General features: G+C 37.6%; 1 protein-coding gene across 5 annotated transcripts in view; it reads right to left on the bottom strand.

Annotated features, from left to right (window-relative positions):
• Positions 1–3,306: 3,306 nt before the first annotated feature.
• Positions 3,307–19,689, bottom strand: part of acap3b (ArfGAP with coiled-coil, ankyrin repeat and PH domains 3b) — a 117,843-nt gene continuing 101,460 nt past the window's right edge. For 2 of the 5 annotated variants that reach the window (XM_048171726.1, XM_048171728.1), the window contains exons 18-26: positions 19,384–19,598; positions 19,161–19,256; positions 18,129–18,230; positions 17,825–18,045; positions 15,814–15,923; positions 11,468–11,578; positions 11,311–11,372; positions 8,542–8,591; positions 3,307–3,787 (exon numbers count right to left, since the gene is read on the bottom strand). In XM_048171726.1, the coding sequence (XP_048027683.1) occupies positions 3,719–3,787; positions 8,542–8,591; positions 11,311–11,372; positions 11,468–11,578; positions 15,814–15,923; positions 17,825–18,045; positions 18,129–18,230; positions 19,161–19,256; positions 19,384–19,598 (1,036 nt within the window). In that variant the 3' untranslated portion in view covers positions 3,307–3,718. Of the gene's footprint in view, positions 3,788–8,541; positions 8,592–9,660; positions 11,373–11,467; positions 11,579–15,813; positions 15,924–17,824; positions 18,046–18,128; positions 18,231–19,160; positions 19,257–19,383; positions 19,599–19,689 lie in introns of those variants that run through there. The other 3 variants (XM_048171727.1, XM_048171729.1, XM_048171730.1) reach the window with 3 other exon arrangements.

The raw sequence follows: 19,689 nt of genomic DNA, 5'->3' as shown, positions 1-19,689 counted from the left end.
TTTGCTGTTGCTATAGAAGTTTACTGATTATTTTCACTTCTGAGAACTGAGGAAATGTGGAAAGGGTCTATTTTAATGTAAAAGTTGAAAGGAAGGTGATAATCATAAAATTTAGTTGCCTTTTATTTTGGATGTGTTTTTTTTTTTGTTTTTTTTAAAGTTCGATGGTTGAAGTCTAAAAATGTTTCAGAAAGTAAAATTTCCAAAACCAAAATCATCAATGTATATTCTAACCCTTTAAAGGCACACTATGTAAATTTTCGCCACCAGAGGTCGCTTATTCAAAACTACGGAAGAGGATTAGGGCCAAGCAATAATAAAAAAATAAAACCATCTTGAGATTAAAGTTGTTAAATTTCGTTAAATTTCAAGAAATAATAAACTAGTTAAATTTCAAGAAAAACGTCGAGATAAAATATTGAGAATAAACTCGTTAAATTACGAGAAAAAAAATTGTTAAATTTCGAGAAAAAAGTCAAAATAAAATGTTGAGAATAAACCCGTTAAATTACGAGAAAAAACTTGTTAAATTTCAAGAAAAACGTTGAGATAAAATGTTGAGAATAAACTCGTTAAATTACGAGAAAAAACTCGTTAAATTACGAGAAAAAACTCGTTAAATTTCAAGAAAAAAGTCTAGATAAAATGTTGAGAATAAAGTCATTAAATTACGAGAAAAAAGTCGTTAAATTACAAGAACAAACTCGTTAAATTTCGAGAAAAAAGTCGAGATAAAATGTTGAGAATAAAGTCATTAAATTACGAGAACAAATTCGTTAAATTACGAGAACAAATTCGTTAAATTACGAGAATAAATTAGTTAATTTAATGACTTTATTCTCAACATTTTATCTCGACTTTTTTCAAAATTTAACGAATTTGTTCTCGTAATTTAACAACTTTTTTCTTGTAATTTAATGACTTTATTCTGAACATTTTATCTTGACTTTTTTCTCAAAATTTAACGAGTTTATTCTCAACATTTTATCTCAACTTTTTTCTTGAAATTTAACGAGTTTTTTCTCGAAATTTAACAACTTTAATCTCAAGATGGTTTTATTTTTTTATTATTGCTTGGCCCTAATCCTCTTCTGTACAAAAAAAAGGCGTAGCCTGATGACGCCTTGATTTCGCGGAATCATGAGAGGTGTTGTTTTCACGTCTACAGCCGGTCATGAGAAATCAAGTACCCCCAGGAATTGGGTCTCCTTTAGGACCCAGGCGGAAATGCCTGATCAAAAGTTGTTATTGCGATGTCTTGACTAATTATAACCTATTTAACTATTGTATGGTTTTTATTACATTAAGTGCACAAAATACATGCTTGAAATATAAAATGAATGTCTATGTATTGCATAATAAAACAAACTGGAAACACATGCCTATTTTTTTTAATATATAAGGAAAAGGCTTGTTGCAACATATGTTCTGTAAAAGTAATTTAATATTAATTTTATACAATAATGGCAATGTGGTATAGTAAGCAAAAAACATACCTAATATAATATAAGCTAAGCTAACAGGCTAATCGGGTAGATGTATGCTATGCTAGAACATAAGCTAACTAAAAAACAGCAAGAACGAGAAACAACCTATAGCTTCAGTTATATACTAGTATATGAACCATGTAATTTAAAAGACATTAATTGCAATTATAACACATTTAAACAATATAAATCATAATGTGATTTTGCAGGAATTGTAATAAGGCGCTAAAAATACTACCTATTAAGAGTCCGTTGACCCAATAGAGTACCTCAGGGATGATGTGTTTTTGTAGGCCAACCCAGAAGTTGGCGGCGTACGGGTTTCCTCGATCTAAAGCATATGCATTTTTCCCATAGACTTTTGGAAAATTGCAAAAAATGAGCTCTGTGTTTAACAAAGGGTTATGACACTTACACGTTTTGTCTATCAAGATAATCTTTACAAGTTCATACATTTTGAAGCCTAAATAAAGTCGTCAGATAAAGCTAACAGTAGGCTATAAACGGACTACAGCACACCATGGTCGTGGATCAACGTCACCACCACCAAGCTTCCTCAAACTTTATTTAGAAAACAACTCTATTTAAAAACATGCTCGCTGATTATGATCTGCACTGTGTATGAATACTTATCCACTTTTTCATGAGAAATGCTGTCCAAATGTCCTGTTTTTCATGATGACGTCTAAAGTACCGCCAAAAGAAGTAGTCCATTTTAGCAACTTGTTAGCAACCGCCGTTTTTAAGACACAATAAAGGTTTAAAAAAAAAATCACAAGTGGGTTATAACTGGTGTGTTTTATGTCATATATCAAAACGTGAAAATATTTATAGGCTTTGTTAACCACAGACCTTATTTCTGGCGATTTAGCAAAAACCCATTCAAAAAACCCATAGACTTCAGGGCGATGGAACCGGAAGTCCTAAAACGCTAACTTGCTTCCCGATTTTGCCTACAAAAACACATCATCTCTGAGGTACTCTATGCTATGGGATCACTCGGGGTCCTAAAGGAGAACCAATTTCTGGGGCGACTCAATTTCTCACCACACCAGTGAAAAATAATCAGGATGGGACTCAGGCGGAAATCATATTCATGGATGAGATTATTAATGTTACTGTAGTATGAAGCAGAGCAGGACTGAGTGATGTGGGAGCTGAAACAAGGCCACAGGAGCGATTGATAATGAGAGACGAGCGTGACACCTCGAGAGCAGCAGAACTTTTATTATGCCGCAGTCGCTGCTTCTCGTGGTCAAGCGTATGTGAGGTAACACAGTGCTGTTTATCATATTAGATATATCTGTGTGTTGAAAGTTGTTTACTCGGTGGCTGCTTGTTGCACACTGCAGTAAGCTAGATCGATATTATGCATGGTAAAACATGGTACTTGCAGTAAATCAAGAAAACGAGATTTAAACAATAAGATTTACTGTGGTGAGCTATATAACATGATTAGATTTCTGTCAGTGAATGTATCCAAACAGATGCTCACCTGTCTAATAAAACACAGAATATATTAAAAGCATCTTTGGTGTTTCCACGGTTTCTACAAAATAAAACCAGAAATCGAGGGTAACGTGGGTATGATGTCATTGGTAGGCGACGCACGGACATGGTCCGTGTCCTGGTTAAAATTGCTTATTTCTCTGGATTTAAACATTCTTGGAAACATTTGGGAGTACACAAGTCAACAAAATTTATAACACTGTTCTAGTGGTTTTTGGATATTTTAATCCAGAAATCTTACATATCGTGCCTTTAAATAAGAATCTAAGTTACCCCAGAGCAATTTCAGAAAACAAGGAACATAATAATGTTCAATTTATTATACTATTTAATGCATTCTTCTGTAGCATAGATGTCACCGTCTTCACTGATTTAATACAGAATAGTTACATGTGAATTAGAAATTTTATTTAAATAATTAACCACAAATAACACAAACATAAGAAACTCTGTATAAATATCCCCTCAGACCACACAAGGGATGTGAACTTTTAAAATGACACAAAACCCCTACAAAATAGAACTATAAAAGCTTAAAATCCCATACAGGGCCTTAGGAGAGGACCAAATCTAAAAACAAATCAATCCATGTTATTAAAACCGATCACCCACACATAAGCTCTTATTTCAACATTTTCATATATTATTCTTTGATGAGTAAAATCTTGAAGACACCCTTCATCATTGGCATTCATGTCTCCGAGGGCCTCAGTGTCAGCTGCTTAGTGTTTTGGAGGTGTGTAAAGCCATGTGCGGAAACTCCCGAAAGATGACAGCGCACGTGGTGACGTCTGCAAAAGGAAACGAGTTAGCATTCTCCAATCACACTGTACTGACAGGGAGTGACCTATATCATATATATATATATATATCATATCATATATCATATTATATCTAATATCAGATCTAAACTTCCCCTTAATAAATAAAGAATCAATAAACGGTTAGCTGACGTGAAATGTCGAGCAGTGACAGTATTTCTATAATATACTTACACCACGTTCCAAATTATTATGGAAGTGAAATCAGTAATATTTCAGTACAATAACCATTCAGATTTTAGTTTTTCTAAGAAAATGTTTGTTTGTTTATTTATCCATGTCTTTTTAGATAACTGGTATCAATCTCAGACAAAATAATTTGCCAGGTCTATGGAAACCCTACTTAGAGGTTGTTCCACATTATTAAGTCACAGTTCTCATGCAATATGGGGAGGAAGAAAGATCTTTCTGAAGATGAAAAGCATGAAATGGTCCAATGTTGTGCAAAAGGCATGAAAACAACTGATATTGTGTGAAAACTGAATGGAGATTATAGAATTATTATAAGATTTGTGAGTGATTTAGAGCACAGCAGAACTTGGTCAGATAAAGGCTTATTAATGAAAGTTCCTGTCAAAAAAATGAATTGTATTAAAAGGGCAGCTATAAAAAAATGTTTCCCTTTGTGAGGTTTGGTTTGGAGTGGCTGAAATGCATCTTTATGCAACACTGCCAGACTGCATGGAGAGCTTCTTGAGACTCCAGAGACACCAGAAGCTTTAAAAACCCGTTTGCTGCTCAACACTGGCTTTTTTTTTATAGCTGCCCTTTTAATACAATTAATTTTTTTGACAGGAACTTTCAATCAATAAGCCTTTATCTGACCGTGTTCTGCTGTGCTCTAAATCACTCACAAATCTTATGATAATTTGATCATCTCCATTCAGTTTTCACACAATATCAGTTGTTTTCATGCCTTTTGCACAACATTGCACCATTTCATACTTTTCATCTTCAGAAAGATCTTTCTTCCTCCCCATATTGCATGAGAACTGTGACTTAATAATGTGGAACAACTTCTAAGTAGGGTTTCCATAGACCTGGCAAATTATTTTGTCTGAGATTGATACCAGTTATCTAAAAATACATGGATAAATAAACAAAGAAACATTTTCATAGAAAAACTAAAATCTGAGTTTTTATTGTACTGAAATATTACTGATATGTGACTTGCATAATAATTTGGAACGTGAAACTTTTTAATTTTATTTGAATTGTTATAAATGGAGTTATGTCCTTACATTAAATGAGAGACTAATATTGGTACTTAAAAATTAATTTATCACACAGCATAACTACTTAACTCATACTATTAAACAGAAGCAAGGTGATTAAACATGGTGAAGAATTAAAAGAAATAATAACCTGTAAACCAGTAAACAGAATCTAAAATATACCATTTAGCTTGCACAATAATAATAAATTTAATATTATTAATTAATGCAATATGTAATATATACATACACTACCATTTAAAGTTTTGGGGTCAAATAATTTGACAGTAAAGGCATTTATAATGTTACAAAAGGTTTCTATTCCAAATAAATGCTCTTTTGAAACTGTATATTAATCAAAGAATCTTTAAAGAAAATACCATGGTTTCCACCAAAAAAATCTGCCTATTAGAATGATTTCTGAAGGATCATGTGACACTGAAGACTAGAGTAATGATGCAGAAAATTCACAGGAATAAATTATATAACCAACCAAACAAAAAAACAGTTAAGTTTCACAATATTACTGTATTTTCTGAACATTAAAAAAATCTTACAGACCCCAAACATTTGATAGGTACTGTATATACATACAATTGTATATACATACTAAAATCTAGATAGGACATTTTTAAACTACCATGTGATTTTTTTGAAGCACAAGTGTGATTTGTGTGAAGAGAAAATGTGAGAAAAAGAGATGTTTTTTCAAGAAGAGAGTTCAGTGACTGATGAGCAGCATTTTCAAGATACACCGATGAGCCAAAACATTATGACCACCTGCCTAATATGCTGTTAGTCCTCCATCAAAACAGCCCTGACCACGAGGCATGGACTCTACAAAAGCCCTGAAGGTGTCCTGTTGTTTCTGGCACCAAGATCTTAGCAGCAGATCCTTCAAGTCCTGTAGGTTGCGAGGTGGAGCTGCTGTGGATCAAACTTGTTTCTCCAAAACATCCCAGAGATGCTCAACTGGATTGAGATCTGGGGAATTTGGAGGCCAGGGGAACACCTTGAATTCTTCATCATGTTCCTTAAGCCATTCCTGAACTATGTGTTTGGTGTGTCAGCGTGCATTATCCTGCTGAAAGAGCCACTTCCACCAGGGAACACCATCGTCATGAAGGGGTGGACCTGGTCTGCAACAATGTTTAAGTATACTCTTTAAAAAAAAAAAAAAAAGGTGCTATGTAGTACTAAAAGTGGTTCTTTGGCTCGTAATCATAGGGGAACCACTTAAAGTGCTGTATAGCACCAGATCTTGGTGCTTCAGTGGTTCTTCAGCGGTTTTTCAGTGGTTCTTTGGGATGACTGAGGTGCTATATAGCACCGCTACTGCATACAGAACCCGTGAAGCCCCTGTATGGTTCTTCAGCGGTTCTTTGGGGTGGTTAAGGTGCTTTAAAGCACCACTGCCACACAAAGAACCTGTTAAGCCCCTTTAAAGGTTCTTTACGAGCCAAAGAACCACTGTTGGTGCTGCTTCGTACAATTTTTGTTGAAGAAATAAAATGTGATATGGCACCTCTACTGGGTTCTAAATAGCACCATTTGACAAATGTGCTGTAGAGCACCTTTAAAGATATGATGCTACATAGCATCAAAATTGGTTCCCCTATAAATACGAGCCAAGAACCACTGTTAGTGCTATATAGCACCTTTTTTTTTTTTTTTTTTTAAGAGTGTAGGTGGCACGTGTCAAATTTAAGTTCACATGAATGGCTTGTCCCAGGGTTTCCCAGCAGAACATTGTCCAGAGCATCACACTCCCTCCACTGGTTTGTCGTCGTCCCACAGTACATCCTGCTGCCATCACGTCTCCAAGTAAATGGCTTAAACACACGGCCATCCACATGATGTATAAGAAAATGGGAATCATCAGACCAGGCGACCTTCTTCCACTGCTCCACGGTCCAGTTCCGATGCTCGAGTGCCCATTGTAGCCACTTTGGACGGTGGACAGGGGTCATCACAGACAGTCTGATTAGTCTGTGGCTACACAGCTCCATACGCAGTGTGTTGTGACACATTCCTCCTATAACCATCATTAAAATTTTGTGTGACTTGTGCCACAGTAGACCTTCTGTTGGCTCGGATCAGACAGGATGGCCTTCATTGTCCTCGTGCATCAATGTTGCCGGTTTGTGGTTTGTTCCTCCTCAGACCATTGTTGGTAAATTGGTAAATAAAAACCACTGTTGACCAGGAGAAACACACAAGCCTTGCCGTTTCAGAGATACTCTGACCCAGTTGCCTCGTCATAATGTGGTCCTCAAAGTTGCTCAGATCTTTATTCCTGCCCATTCCTCCTGAATCCAACGCTTTGATTATGAGAACTGATAGTTTGCTTACCATCTAATCTACCAAGTGTCACAATTATGTTCTGTTAGATTCATTTTCATGGACTTTTATTTCCTTTGTTCAAGTTTCCATGGACACTCATTAATCATCACATCTGTTTGTCGTTATGTTCATCGCCATTGTGTATTTAAGTTCCTCACCTCCTCTTCCTCATTGCCCGGTATTATCGTGTTATAATGCTGTTTTGTGTTGTTAGCTCGCAAAGAGTATAGAACCCAAGAGGCGACACTCTGATACTTTTTGGGTAACAGCCACTAGATGGCGCTCCGGTAGCGTGGCCGCCATTATGGGGTGAAAATACTAACTGGACCATAGAATCCCTCACAATCGGTGAATTTCACTGCCAAATCAGAAGCGCAATAGAACAGTTTTTTAAATTAAGTCACCAGTAAATTGTATGGCTCCTACAGTAAATGTTGTATTGTCTTATATGTTTTATTTTACCAGTTGTGGAATCCAACCATTCAACCATCTGAGGTAACGTAGTTAGCCTACTTTATTGAGTATTTCCATTTTATGCAACTTTACACATTTATTCATGTACAATTAATAAACGATGTTTTTACTACATTTCCATTCACCTTGAATGTGGTAATTTCTTTGCTTTCTTTTGGATTTCATCAAAAATATCTGAATTTGTGTTCTGAAGATGAACGAAGGTTTTATGCGTTTGGAACGACATTAGGGTGAGTAATTAATGACAAAAATTTTATTTTTGGGTGAACTAACCCTTTAATATGTGACCTTGTTAGAAGATGATCAACAATATTCATTTCACCTGTGACTGGTCATAATGTTTTGGCTCATCAGTGTAAATACATACACAATTTAAATTTGAAACTAAAATCTTAGTGTTGAAAAAAAAAAAATGATAAGAAATTTGTCAACTACCCCATTTGTGAAGCACAAGTGTGATTTGAGTGAAGAGAAAACGTGAAAAGCAGATGTTTTTTTCAGGAAGAGAGCTCAGACACCATATTGGTGAGCAGCATTTTCAAAGATATATTTATGATGTTCTTGAGAACGTACATATTAGCACACAAGTGTAAGCACAGAGCCCTTTTAAATGAGCTAAGAGACCCATAAAGTGATGACCATACTACGTGAAAGACCCAAACCCAGTAGTGAACAGTCCGTAACATCACTCACTCGTGAACTCTTGCGCGTTACCCTCAGTGGACTCACAGGTATACTGGGTTCTAAAAGAGGTAAGACAATGTTAAAATCACAATATAAAAGACAGCAAAAACACAGAAAGCAAGCCTTACATGGGACTACTGTATTACGGGTGTCACCAAGAGAAAAAAATCCCCACCCCTACACCTCACTGTCTGCAAAAGCCTTCGTAATTCCTTAAACCAACACAGCTGTTTGTGAGGAATCGCAGACTTATGCAGAACGTGTGATAAGAAAGAAAGAGCAGAGCAGAAATATGAGCTCAAGACTTTGTCTGTTTTATTGTTTGTCAGTGTTTCAAAAGACAAGCTTCTTTTTATAGATTTCTGTCATACAAACAATAACAAACAATTGTACAAACAATACAAGAATGTCTCCAAACACAGAACGTCATCTAACAGTGTGAAAACAGATTGTACCGAATGTTGCAAGAGAAAACGAGTTAAAGGTCCGAACGCAAGATCCACAGCTCAACCGAGAGAGAGAGAGAGCAAGCAGTCGAAAAGAGTTCAAAGGTCAAAGCATATTCACAGCACAGTAGTTAAGAAGCCTTTTTCAGCTAAACTTTGTTTAAAACACATCCAGACACAACGACTGAACTGGTCCCTTGTTGGCGAATATCTACTCTATACACTCTCTATTTCCAGATATTAAAAACTAAATTTCAGTTCACAGAATGTTTCTGTAAAACAAAATGACATTTTCCTTTCTTCAGGCTATTTCCATTGAGATGCTTTTTTTTTTTTTTCAATTAATATGCTTTTGCATTTTCTCTTAGCCTACCTGTTTAAAGGTGAAGTGTGCAATTTTTCAATGTTACAATGTTTTCTATGTCAGAAACTATAAGTAAACCATTTGTAGGCTTAAATGCTCAGTGGAACTATCAAAACTCTGTTTGTTTGAGAATCCGACCCATCTGACATACACAGCAAAATCCCCAGAGTTAATCAACTCTGCTCAGAGTTAAAGTTAATTAGATAATTAAGCAATTAATAAGGCTGTGACTTAAGTCACTTGTAGTTCTTGTGTTTTTTCTTATTTCTTCAGTGATTCTGCTTGTTAACAGCAGGTGTTCATCACTAATACACAATCATTACTTAATTGCTTAATTATCTTATTAAATTTAACTCTGCTTCAGTGTTATTTTAACACTATTTAGAGAGGGACCATATGTACTCTGAGCAGAGTTGATTTAACTCTGGGGATTTTGCTGTGTAGCAACAGTGGAACAGCCAATGGCGTGATTTTGGGGGTGAGACTATTTGTTTGTTGACCAATGGCAGTCTGAGAGAATGTTCAGTTTGACGACAGTCATTTCTTTTACACACTTCACCTTTATTTGCAAAAATCCAGCCACGAATGCCAGCTTCACGCAGAATCCTATCCCACTTACACCCCAAATCAAATTTATTATGGGTACTTTAATCCCATTTTTTTTTTACCAATAATTGTCTTTTTTAGAAAATTATATCAAATCACTCACAGTGTATTTATTCTTAAAAATGTCAAAGCTAAAATTGGTCATATTAAACTACCATTTCTGTTAGCATTTAGTTAGCAGGCTAACAGCTTAGCCTACAAGTTTAACATTTTGCTAACTGCTTAACATAAGCTGTTTTAATTAGCTACTTTTTTTAATCAGGCATTAGAAAGGGAGATAGGATTCTGATGGCGTATTTTTAGAACTGGGATCATCTGAACCAAACGTGGGCAAAAAATGGACAACACAGAGCAGATGTCATCTGCAGTCATGCATTTTTACATAATGACAGAATCAGGTGGCTAAAATAAGGAACCATGCTTGCTAATGCAGACAGGCACTTTTGCCTTGGTATGCGAGCGAGTAAACGCATGCAAATACTGACTGCTTTGCTCTAGACAAGCATTTCTCATTAAAAATCACATGACAGTCATTTGGGAGCTTGGCAATACAAGTACAAATATATAAAACAGACGGCTGCGATACGTTTTATAAATAATTTCGAATAGCTGACATCTTTTGAAAACTTTAAAGGGGTCAAAACACCCGTTTTGTTAGCATATGAGGGGGTCTGATGTGTTTTTGAAATGCAAAAGACAACAAAAGTCTAGTTAGTCAAACGTAAAAACCTCCTTTTCTTTACCAAACAAGAAAAATGTACATGGATACATATTTTCTGCACTCTAGTTATCATTGCACTAATCCTCAGGACGGAACATAAATAAAAAGCACAACAAACAACATTAACATGACGCAAAATAGCATATAAAATGAAAAGAACTCAGTTGTAAAAAAAAACAAAACAAATACTGTCGGTAGGAAAAGTGCGCACAGTCATATTTTGCACATACTGACTCAAAAACACTTGGAAATGCTGTTTTGAATTACTAATGAATTCTAATTCAGTGAGACGAGGCCGTTAATCCATCAATTTATTATTACATTGTGATTAACGTCACGTTTGAATGACGGCTCTAGCTGTCACATGCTGTAAATAGTCGTTCCATTTCAATATTTTGTGTTAACCACATACATACGAACACAACGTGTAAACTACTTGGTCAGGTGAGGAGGAAGTTGAGGATACCGCTCGATCCTTGCTAAAGCTATTCCTGTTACGAGCTACAAACTTAGTATGTAGTCCTCCTCACAGTCTGTCAGCGCCAAGAGCGCCCCCTAGCATTCGTCAATCGTGAGGCAGATAAACTCCTGAATACACTTTCTATACTGCTGCTCTGTGGGACTGCTGCTGGGGTATTGACCTGGCTGTCCGAAGGGGCCGTCCGCTTCCCGCATCTCTTCATTCATCCGAGCTAACCGCAATCTAACCGAGAGAGAGAGAGAGAGAACAAAAACATGGGTTTCGTGTGCAGAGGCTCTCTGGGAGAATCTACAAGAGAAGTGAAGTACTCGACTCACAGTGTGACGATGTCTGCATTGGCTGCCTGAACAGCGATATTGAGAGGGTCCTGCCCATCTTCATCGACCTCCATCTGAGAGGCTCCTCGCTTCAGGAACAAACACACCTGTCTGTGGACACAAACAAACAACACACAATTGCTTAAATGAGGAGTTATTCAGAGGAAGATCTGCGTATCAGAACAAACTAGACTCAGATTGACTATACAGTTTGATGTTAGCATGCTACTAAGCTAACAACACGATACCAAAGTCCATTTAAGACAAGTCATTTCACTCGGCTGCCATCTTTGAAACACCTCTCAGGCATCCAAGTGCAGCTCCTATCTTTTTGAATAAGGAAACATCAAATTCTCCAAAACTTTTCACTAAGCTCACGGTTAAATTTCATATTTGAAAACACCAATGAAATCTGACAACAACTGTCTCATAAAGCTTGTTTCTTATGTTCAAATAGCATTTAAAAAACCTTGTTTTTCATGCTAGTCATGAACACGAGTCTGAGAATGTTTCTATAGCAACTGGAGCTTCTAATGGCAGCTGAAGTGACGCAATGACCTTACGAATCAACGATTGGCTCTTTCACTTAGAAGGCGGGGCTTATTCGCCATATTGGGTGTCGCATTTTCTCCCAATCGTAAGTAATAGGAGTGCACGGTCTTCCTATACATAAAATCTTTGATGATACTCAAGTAGGCATAAACTGTAAAAAAAAAAGATAGATATTGGGGGAAATATTCCATTTAAGTCTCTTTCGGCTGCTTCCTGTTAGGAATTGTCACAGCGAAATTATCCGAACGGCCATTTGCCAGAGTTTTTTTCCATCATGATGCAACCCAGCACTGACAGTGCACTGAAGTAGTACATTTAACTATTTTTCATCAATCATTTTCGATCATAACAATACAACGGTTGCCATCGCAATATAAGACTGTAATCTTGAATATTGTCACTGAGCTTGTCGAAAGCATTTTGTTTTTTGGTCAAATCAAGATGTATAAATCAGCATGATTAATTAACTTTAAGTAAAATTTCACTGTGTAAATTACCCACATCATTTGTGCCATGAACAATAATGAAACCTTAAATTGCGCAGCTTGTTTAACTAAGGAATGCTATTACTTATTTAGGCGATCAGACTTGAGACTTTCATCTGGCGACGGACAAAATGGTTGAAAAAACTAATTTCTGGGGGTGAAATACAGTCATCTGAATAGGAATCAGCACAATCTGGAATTTTTCATGAGGGACAAGTGAGGTGAAAAAATCCCCCATGTGGATTTCGCATCAGATTCAAGTTTGTTGTACTTTAAATGCGCAAACTGATTTTCAAGCTGTTTTATTGATGTTTTTCCACAGTTGAAACACCCGTTGAGATATTACATGCATATCTAGATTATCTATTGTTGTTGTTGTTCTGCACTTTTTCCTGTTGTAGCGGTTAGCAAACAGTGTTGCATTGCCGCAGGCGCCCCCTTCTAGATTGGAGTGTGGATCACCTGTGACTGTATTTGACGTCTAACTGCATGAACTGAAACGTGATGTCCATACCACATGGTTTGTACGGTGGCCTAGTAGTGCACAACACAACGAAATTAAAAAAGCAAACATAAGTTCACAGCACAACGAAATCGAGCCACAACACAACGGAAATGCTCCCGACCACTTGGGGGCTCTCAGAGCTCGTTAATATTAGTAATGTTCTATAAAGTCTTACAAAGATATCAATACCATGATTAGTTTTAAGTATGTAAACGTTGTATATCGACACGAAATATTAATTCAAAATCACTTGAGTGCACAATAGCTTCATATTTATACCTGTGAATGATTTGACGCGCTACCATGGCGAATGATGAAGGGAACGTCTAAAAATTCCACCAAGTGGTTAAAACGTATAATTTGTATTCATTCAAATTACTTTTAACATTTAAAAACAGACATGTTCAAATTACAAAGCTTGTCAGTCTTAACAACAGGAAGTAACAAGCTTTGGAATTTGAACATGTCTATTTTTAAATGTTAAACAAAGTCATTGTAATGAATACAAATTCTAAGTTTTAACCACTTGGAGGAATTATTAGACGTTCCCTTCATCATTCGGCCTGGTAGCGCGTCAAATCATTCACAAGTATAAATATGAAGCTATTGTGCACTCAAGTGATTTTGAATTAATATTTCATGTCGATATACAGTGGTTATATACTGTTGAAACTAATCGTGGTATTCATATCACTGCCGACTCTATAAAACATTGGCAAGGAATACTAACAATACCGAGCTCTGAGAGCCCCCTAGTGGTCGGGAGCATTTCCGTTGTGTTGTGGCTCGATTTCGTTGTGTTGTGGCTTTATTCCGTTGTGTTGTGGCTTTATTTCGTTGTGTTGTGGCTTTATTCCGTTGTGTTGTGGCTTTATTTCGTTGTGTTGTGGCTTTATTCCGTTGTGTTGTGGCTTTATTTCGTTGTGTTGTGGCTTTATTTCGTTGTGTTGTGGCTCGATTTCGTTGTGTTGTGGCTCGATTTCGTTGTGTTGTGGCTTTATTCCGTTGTGTTGTGGCTCTATTTCGTTGTGTTGTGGCTCTATTTTGTTGTGTTGTGGCTTTATTCCATTGTGTTGTGGTTTATTCCGTTGTGTTGTGGCTCTATTCCGTTGTGTTGTGGCTCTATTTTGTTGTGTTGTGGCTCTATTCCGTTGTGTTGTGGCTCTATTCCGTTGTGTTGTGGTTTTATTTCGTTGTGTTGTGGCTTTATTTGTTGTGTTGTGGTTTATTCCGTTGTGTTGTGGCTCTATTCCGTTGTGTTGTGGCTTTATTTCGTTGTGTTGTGGCTTTATTTGTTGTGTTGTGGCTTTATTCCATTGTGTTGTGGCTTTATTCCATTGTGTTGTGGCTTTATTTCGTTGTGTTGTGGCTTTATTTGTTGTGTTGTGGCTTTATTTGTTGTGTTGTGGCTTTATTCCATTGTGTTGTGGCTTTATTTCGTTGTGTTGTGGCTTTATTTGTTGTGTTGTGGCTTTATTCCATTGTGTTGTGGCTCTATTCCGTTGTGTTGTGGCTTTATTCCATTGTGTTGTGGCTTTATTTCGTTGTGTTGTGGCTTTATTTGTTGTGTTGTGGCTTTATTTGTTGTGTTGTGGCTTTATTCCATTGTGTTGTGGCTTTATTTCGTTGTGTTGTGGCTTTATTTGTTGTGTTGTGGCTTTATTCCATTGTGTTGTGGCTTTATTTCGTTGTGTTGTGGCTTTATTTGTTGTGTTGTGGCTTTATTCCATTGTGTTGTGGCTCTATTCCGTTGTGTTGTGGCTTTATTCCATTGTGTTGTGGCTTTATTTCGTTGTGTTGTGGCTTTATTTGTTGTGTTGTGGCTTTATTCCGTTGTGTTGTGGCTTTATTCCGTTGTGTTGTGGCTTTATTCCATTGTGTTGTGGCTTTATTTCGTTGTGTTGTGGCTTTATTTGTTGTGTTGTGGCTTTATTTGTTGTGTTGTGGCTTTATTCCATTGTGTTGTGGCTTTATTTCGTTGTGTTGTGGCTTTATTTGTTGTGTTGTGGCTTTATTCCATTGTGTTGTGGCTCTATTTCGTTGTGTTGTGGCTTTATTTGTTGTGTTGTGGCTTTATTTGTTGTGTTGTGGCTTTATTCCATTGTGTTGTGGCTTTATTTCGTTGTGTTGTGGCTTTATTTGTTGTGTTGTGGCTTTATTCCATTGTGTTGTGGCTTTATTTCGTTGTGTTGTGGCTTTATTTGTTGTGTTGTGGCTTTATTCCATTGTGTTGTGGCTCTATTCCGTTGTGTTGTGGCTTTTTTTTTTTTCGTTGTGTTGTGCACTACTGGGCCACCGCAGGTTTGGGACAATTACATGTATAGTTACACCCAATATATAGCACAATATATAGGACGTCTGACCATGACTGACTGAAAAGAAGAAATTAACTGGAGAAGATTTCCACATCAAAGAAGGTGGAGCCTCAGAGAACACCTACCCTATTATCTAATCGCCACAAACCAATGATAGTTCAAAGGAGTTTTCTAGCCAGAGCAAACTTTTTTCGGAAAGCTATTTCACACTCCTGAAACCAACTTTGTTGTGGTCTGATTTTGAATGAAACGATTCGTTCCTTAATTTCATGTGAAGTATATTAGCCCTTAGCAACTGCATATCTAAGCCCTAGCAAACCTCCCACAGTCCCCTTAGCATTCTGGAGGCGAGTTTTGCTTCATACTGTTTGAACAACCTTGGTGCTGAGCGTGTGAATTTTGGTACCAAACTGTCCGGATTGGCAGATCACTAGGTTTCGTGAACAAAACTTTAATGCACGGTTGTCACAGCCTGGAGTCATTTCTTACCCCGTGTGACCCAGGCACGTGGCGTGGTGGAGAGGTGCCCGTCCTCGTACGTCCCTCTGATTGACATCTGCTCCATTCTGCAGCAGGAACTCACAGGCTATCAGAGAGCCCTATGTGAGGGACGGAGATATCAAACATTAGCAGAAACATTGAGTAAACACTGATAATTTACACTATTAGCTGTGGAAAGTACTCCTGAACCATTAGGCGTAGGCTCAAGGGTCTTATTTCTTTGGAATCCTAGTCTTAAGACGGACAATTTTTTAAACCTACTTTTGCGAAGTAGTTCTAAGTTTTTTCCCTCATCGGAACCAAACCAGTGCAGCGAGATTCTCTGGAGTCTGATTGTCAAAAATTATTTGAAAAAGTTGAAATTTCAATTCACAGGTTCCTAAGGGCCGCTAAAACATTTGAAGTGGGTTGAGTCACTTTTTACTAAAATGGCTAATAACTCGTGAACGGAATGAGATATTTTCACCAAACTCAGCGCACCTATGTAATAGCTCATTCTGTGGTCCCGTGAAAAAGGATGCAGTGACTGGCCACTTGGTGGTGCTATAACAGAAAAAAAACAAGCAAATGGCTATAACTACCTCACCGTTAGTCCGACTGACTTGAAAATTGGCATGCAGTGTCTTTGTCCGATGTGCCATGATTGTCCATGAGGACATTTACGCATCTCAAAAAACATGTCTGCCATCGGCCAATGAATTTTGAGCAGCTATTAGACAAGGTTAACGGAGGCCGATCAAACAAAACGAAACTTGCTGGGCCTTTTTGACTCACTGTCCTAAAGGCATCTGAGAAATCAGCAACCAGAGGGAGGCGCCTTCACGTTTTTCAAGTGTGTAAACGGATTGTGTATCATGAGATATTTTTCGCACATGCCCACAACATTCATACCACATAGAAGAATTCCTCATTCTGAGAAACTTTGCCTCTAGCACCGCCTCTGTCCGTCAAATTTTTCGTTAAATATTGGAGATTATTTCAAAAACCAACTTTGGCGAACTAGTCCTAGGTTTTTGGCTCAACCTCGATAACTGTTAAAAAGCTCTAAAAGCCATATATTTCCTACGGTAAATTGCCTGTATTTACTGTAAATAGCGTTTTCCATCTATGATCGAGATAGTTACAGGCTTGAAAATTAAAACATAATACCTTTTTACGCATTAAAGGCCTTAAAGCGCTTGAACCCTGATAATTGCAGCTCACAGCTATATTTCAATGTGTTACCTGCCATTTTTCTGTAAATATTTTCCATTTAAAGGTCCCGTTCTTCGTGATCCCATGTTTCAAACTTTAGTTAGTGTGTAATGTTGTTGTTAGAGTATAAATTAAATCTGTAAAATTTTAAAGCTCAAAGTTCAATGCCAAGCGAGATATTTTATTTAACAGAAGTCGCCTACATCGAACGGCCAGTTTGGACTACATCCCTCTACTTCCTTCTTTAATGACGTCACTAAAACAGTTTTTTGACTAACCTCCGCCCACAGGAATACACAAGAGTTGCGTTTGTAGAGTGTGTTTGTCGCCATGTCGTCGAAACGCTGTTATTTTCATCCCGCAGTCCAATCACCGGGTCTGATTCCGGCTCAAATTGATAGGGTAAAATTAAAGACATGTTTACAATAACACTGAGCGCGTGCATCTCCACGTTATGGTAAGAGGCGTGACCTTTCCGGGCAAGATGCGCTAAACTGCTGTCAAATCACAACACAGGAAACGCTGGCACAATCAGAACTCGTTACGTATTTCTGAAGGAGGGACTTCATAGAACAAGGAAGTCATCAGCCCGTTTTTATGACAGTGGAAACAGCGGTATACAGATAAGTAAATTATGTGAAAAATACTGTGTTTTTTTACACGCGAAACATGAACACATGTTATATTGCACACTATAAACACAATCAAAGCTTCAAAAAACCACGAAAAACGGGACCTTTAACCATTTAAATGGTTTCAACATAAATCCTACACCAATTTTCTTTTTCAGTACAGAAAGTCTTACCCCTGTAACGGCTTGTATTAAAGGACTCTTGCTTTCGTCCTCCTCGTTGACGGAGTTGACATCTGCACCGTGTGCGAGCGCTTCCGCCATGATCGGGAGGTTCCTGGCCCGTGATGCCTTATGAAGCAGCGTGCTCGGCTCAAGCTCTCGTCCATCTTCTGGATCTGATGCTTCCTGCTCAATATCAACCTCTCCGCTGGATTCATCGGAGTCCCCACACTCTGCAATGAAACAGAAAGACATGGAAGATGAACAAGGTGATACACACAACATACAGATATACCAAAGTAGGATGTCTTCTCACCTTCCTCAGTGACACTGTCCACCACTGAGCCGAAAACAAGTATGTCCGTACTGCCGTCAGTACTGCCGCCAAGCCCGCTGTCACTGCTGAGACCTGCGGGGCCAACGAGAGCCAAGCGAGGGACACGTTACTCACACCATGACCCGCTCAAACATTCAGTGCTAAACTTTCTGAAAATTTTTCTGAAACAGGCATGCAGACGCATGTTACTGTAGTCACTTTATAAAATCAACTCTTTCTGAACTAGAAATTGATGTCGATTCCGAGTTAAGTAATCAGATTACTTTTTAAGTAACTAGTAAAGTAACATTACTTTTAAATTTATAACAAAATATTTGTTACTTTTTTTTCTGTTCGTTATTCCTCAAATTGAACAAAAACTGTCAAATGCAAACTCAGAACATTAAGCAAACCTGCAATAGTTAAATGTTAAATAATAGAAATACACTTTATGCATTTAATCTCACTTTATTAACCAATGTCTTTTCCGCTGACCTTGCAAACATACTAATAAGCAAAAATAACTATTTATTAACATCACATTTGTGTTTAATTTTGTTTTTAATGCAAAGTAAAGCCCTGGGTATACTTTGTTTTTTGACGCGTACTCTAGTGTACGTGCACAGTCGAACGCACAGCCTTGGAAAGTATACTTCATTTGACTCATACGCATACACAGGTGTTCGACGCATGTGTAGTTTTGAGCAATCTCTAGCCATGAATTACAACCCATGTAAACATCTCTGTATTATTTCATGCTAGAGTTGTACAAATGCAGGTACTTTCTAACCTCTTCGCACAATCTCTTGTCTATGTGGGACTCCACTGTTGCTGTAGCTTGCATGTGTTCCAGGTCTGTTCTGTTTATGCAACGTAAAAGGTAATGTAAAAAAGTAAAAGTAGCCAGTTCACTTTTTAGGGAGTGAATGCAATATTTTAAGTAAATTTCCCCAACACCGACAGAAGGAGATATATGCGACGAACATGGTTGTCTCAGGGTCTTTAGAAGATAAAGTCTCATAAGGAACTTACTGCGAGGCCCTGAGCCTGTGTCAAAGTAAGAGAAGAGTGAATCAAGCTCGTCGGGACAAAACAAAGATTCTCTCCGAAACTTTGCAGCTGCTGCAGCTGAGGATGACAAAAACAGAAGGACATTATGTCAACTTGAGATGATTGGACCTAAGACCAACTTGCCCAATTCTCACTTAGGTGAGTAGTTCTGAACAAACATGTTCAGAAATGACCAAGCAATTACCAGCGGAGAGATTGGCTGGCGATACGATCCCGGCGTCGTGCCTGTATTTCCGGCGTGTTTTAGGGGCTCTGATGGAGCTGTTGTGTCTCCTGCACTTCTTCACGTTCCAGTGATGTGGTTTTCTGCTCCCCTCCACCAGGGCCTCAGAGCCACACATCTTCTTCAGAAACTTCCTCTCCACGTATTTCGCTTTGATCCACGCTTCTTTCTCCTGCCTAAATGAAACATCAGAAGCAGAAACGGGAGCTTCTATTAATGAAACATTCAGCATATGAAAATATATTGTCATCAAAAGGAAAAAAATGA

This window comes from Megalobrama amblycephala, linkage group LG21 (assembly GCF_018812025.1).
Source record: "Megalobrama amblycephala isolate DHTTF-2021 linkage group LG21, ASM1881202v1, whole genome shotgun sequence".
NCBI lineage: Eukaryota > Metazoa > Chordata > Actinopteri > Cypriniformes > Xenocyprididae > Megalobrama > Megalobrama amblycephala.
Note: the sequence above shows the minus strand (reverse complement) of the source record. Positions and strands in the feature narration are given on the sequence as shown.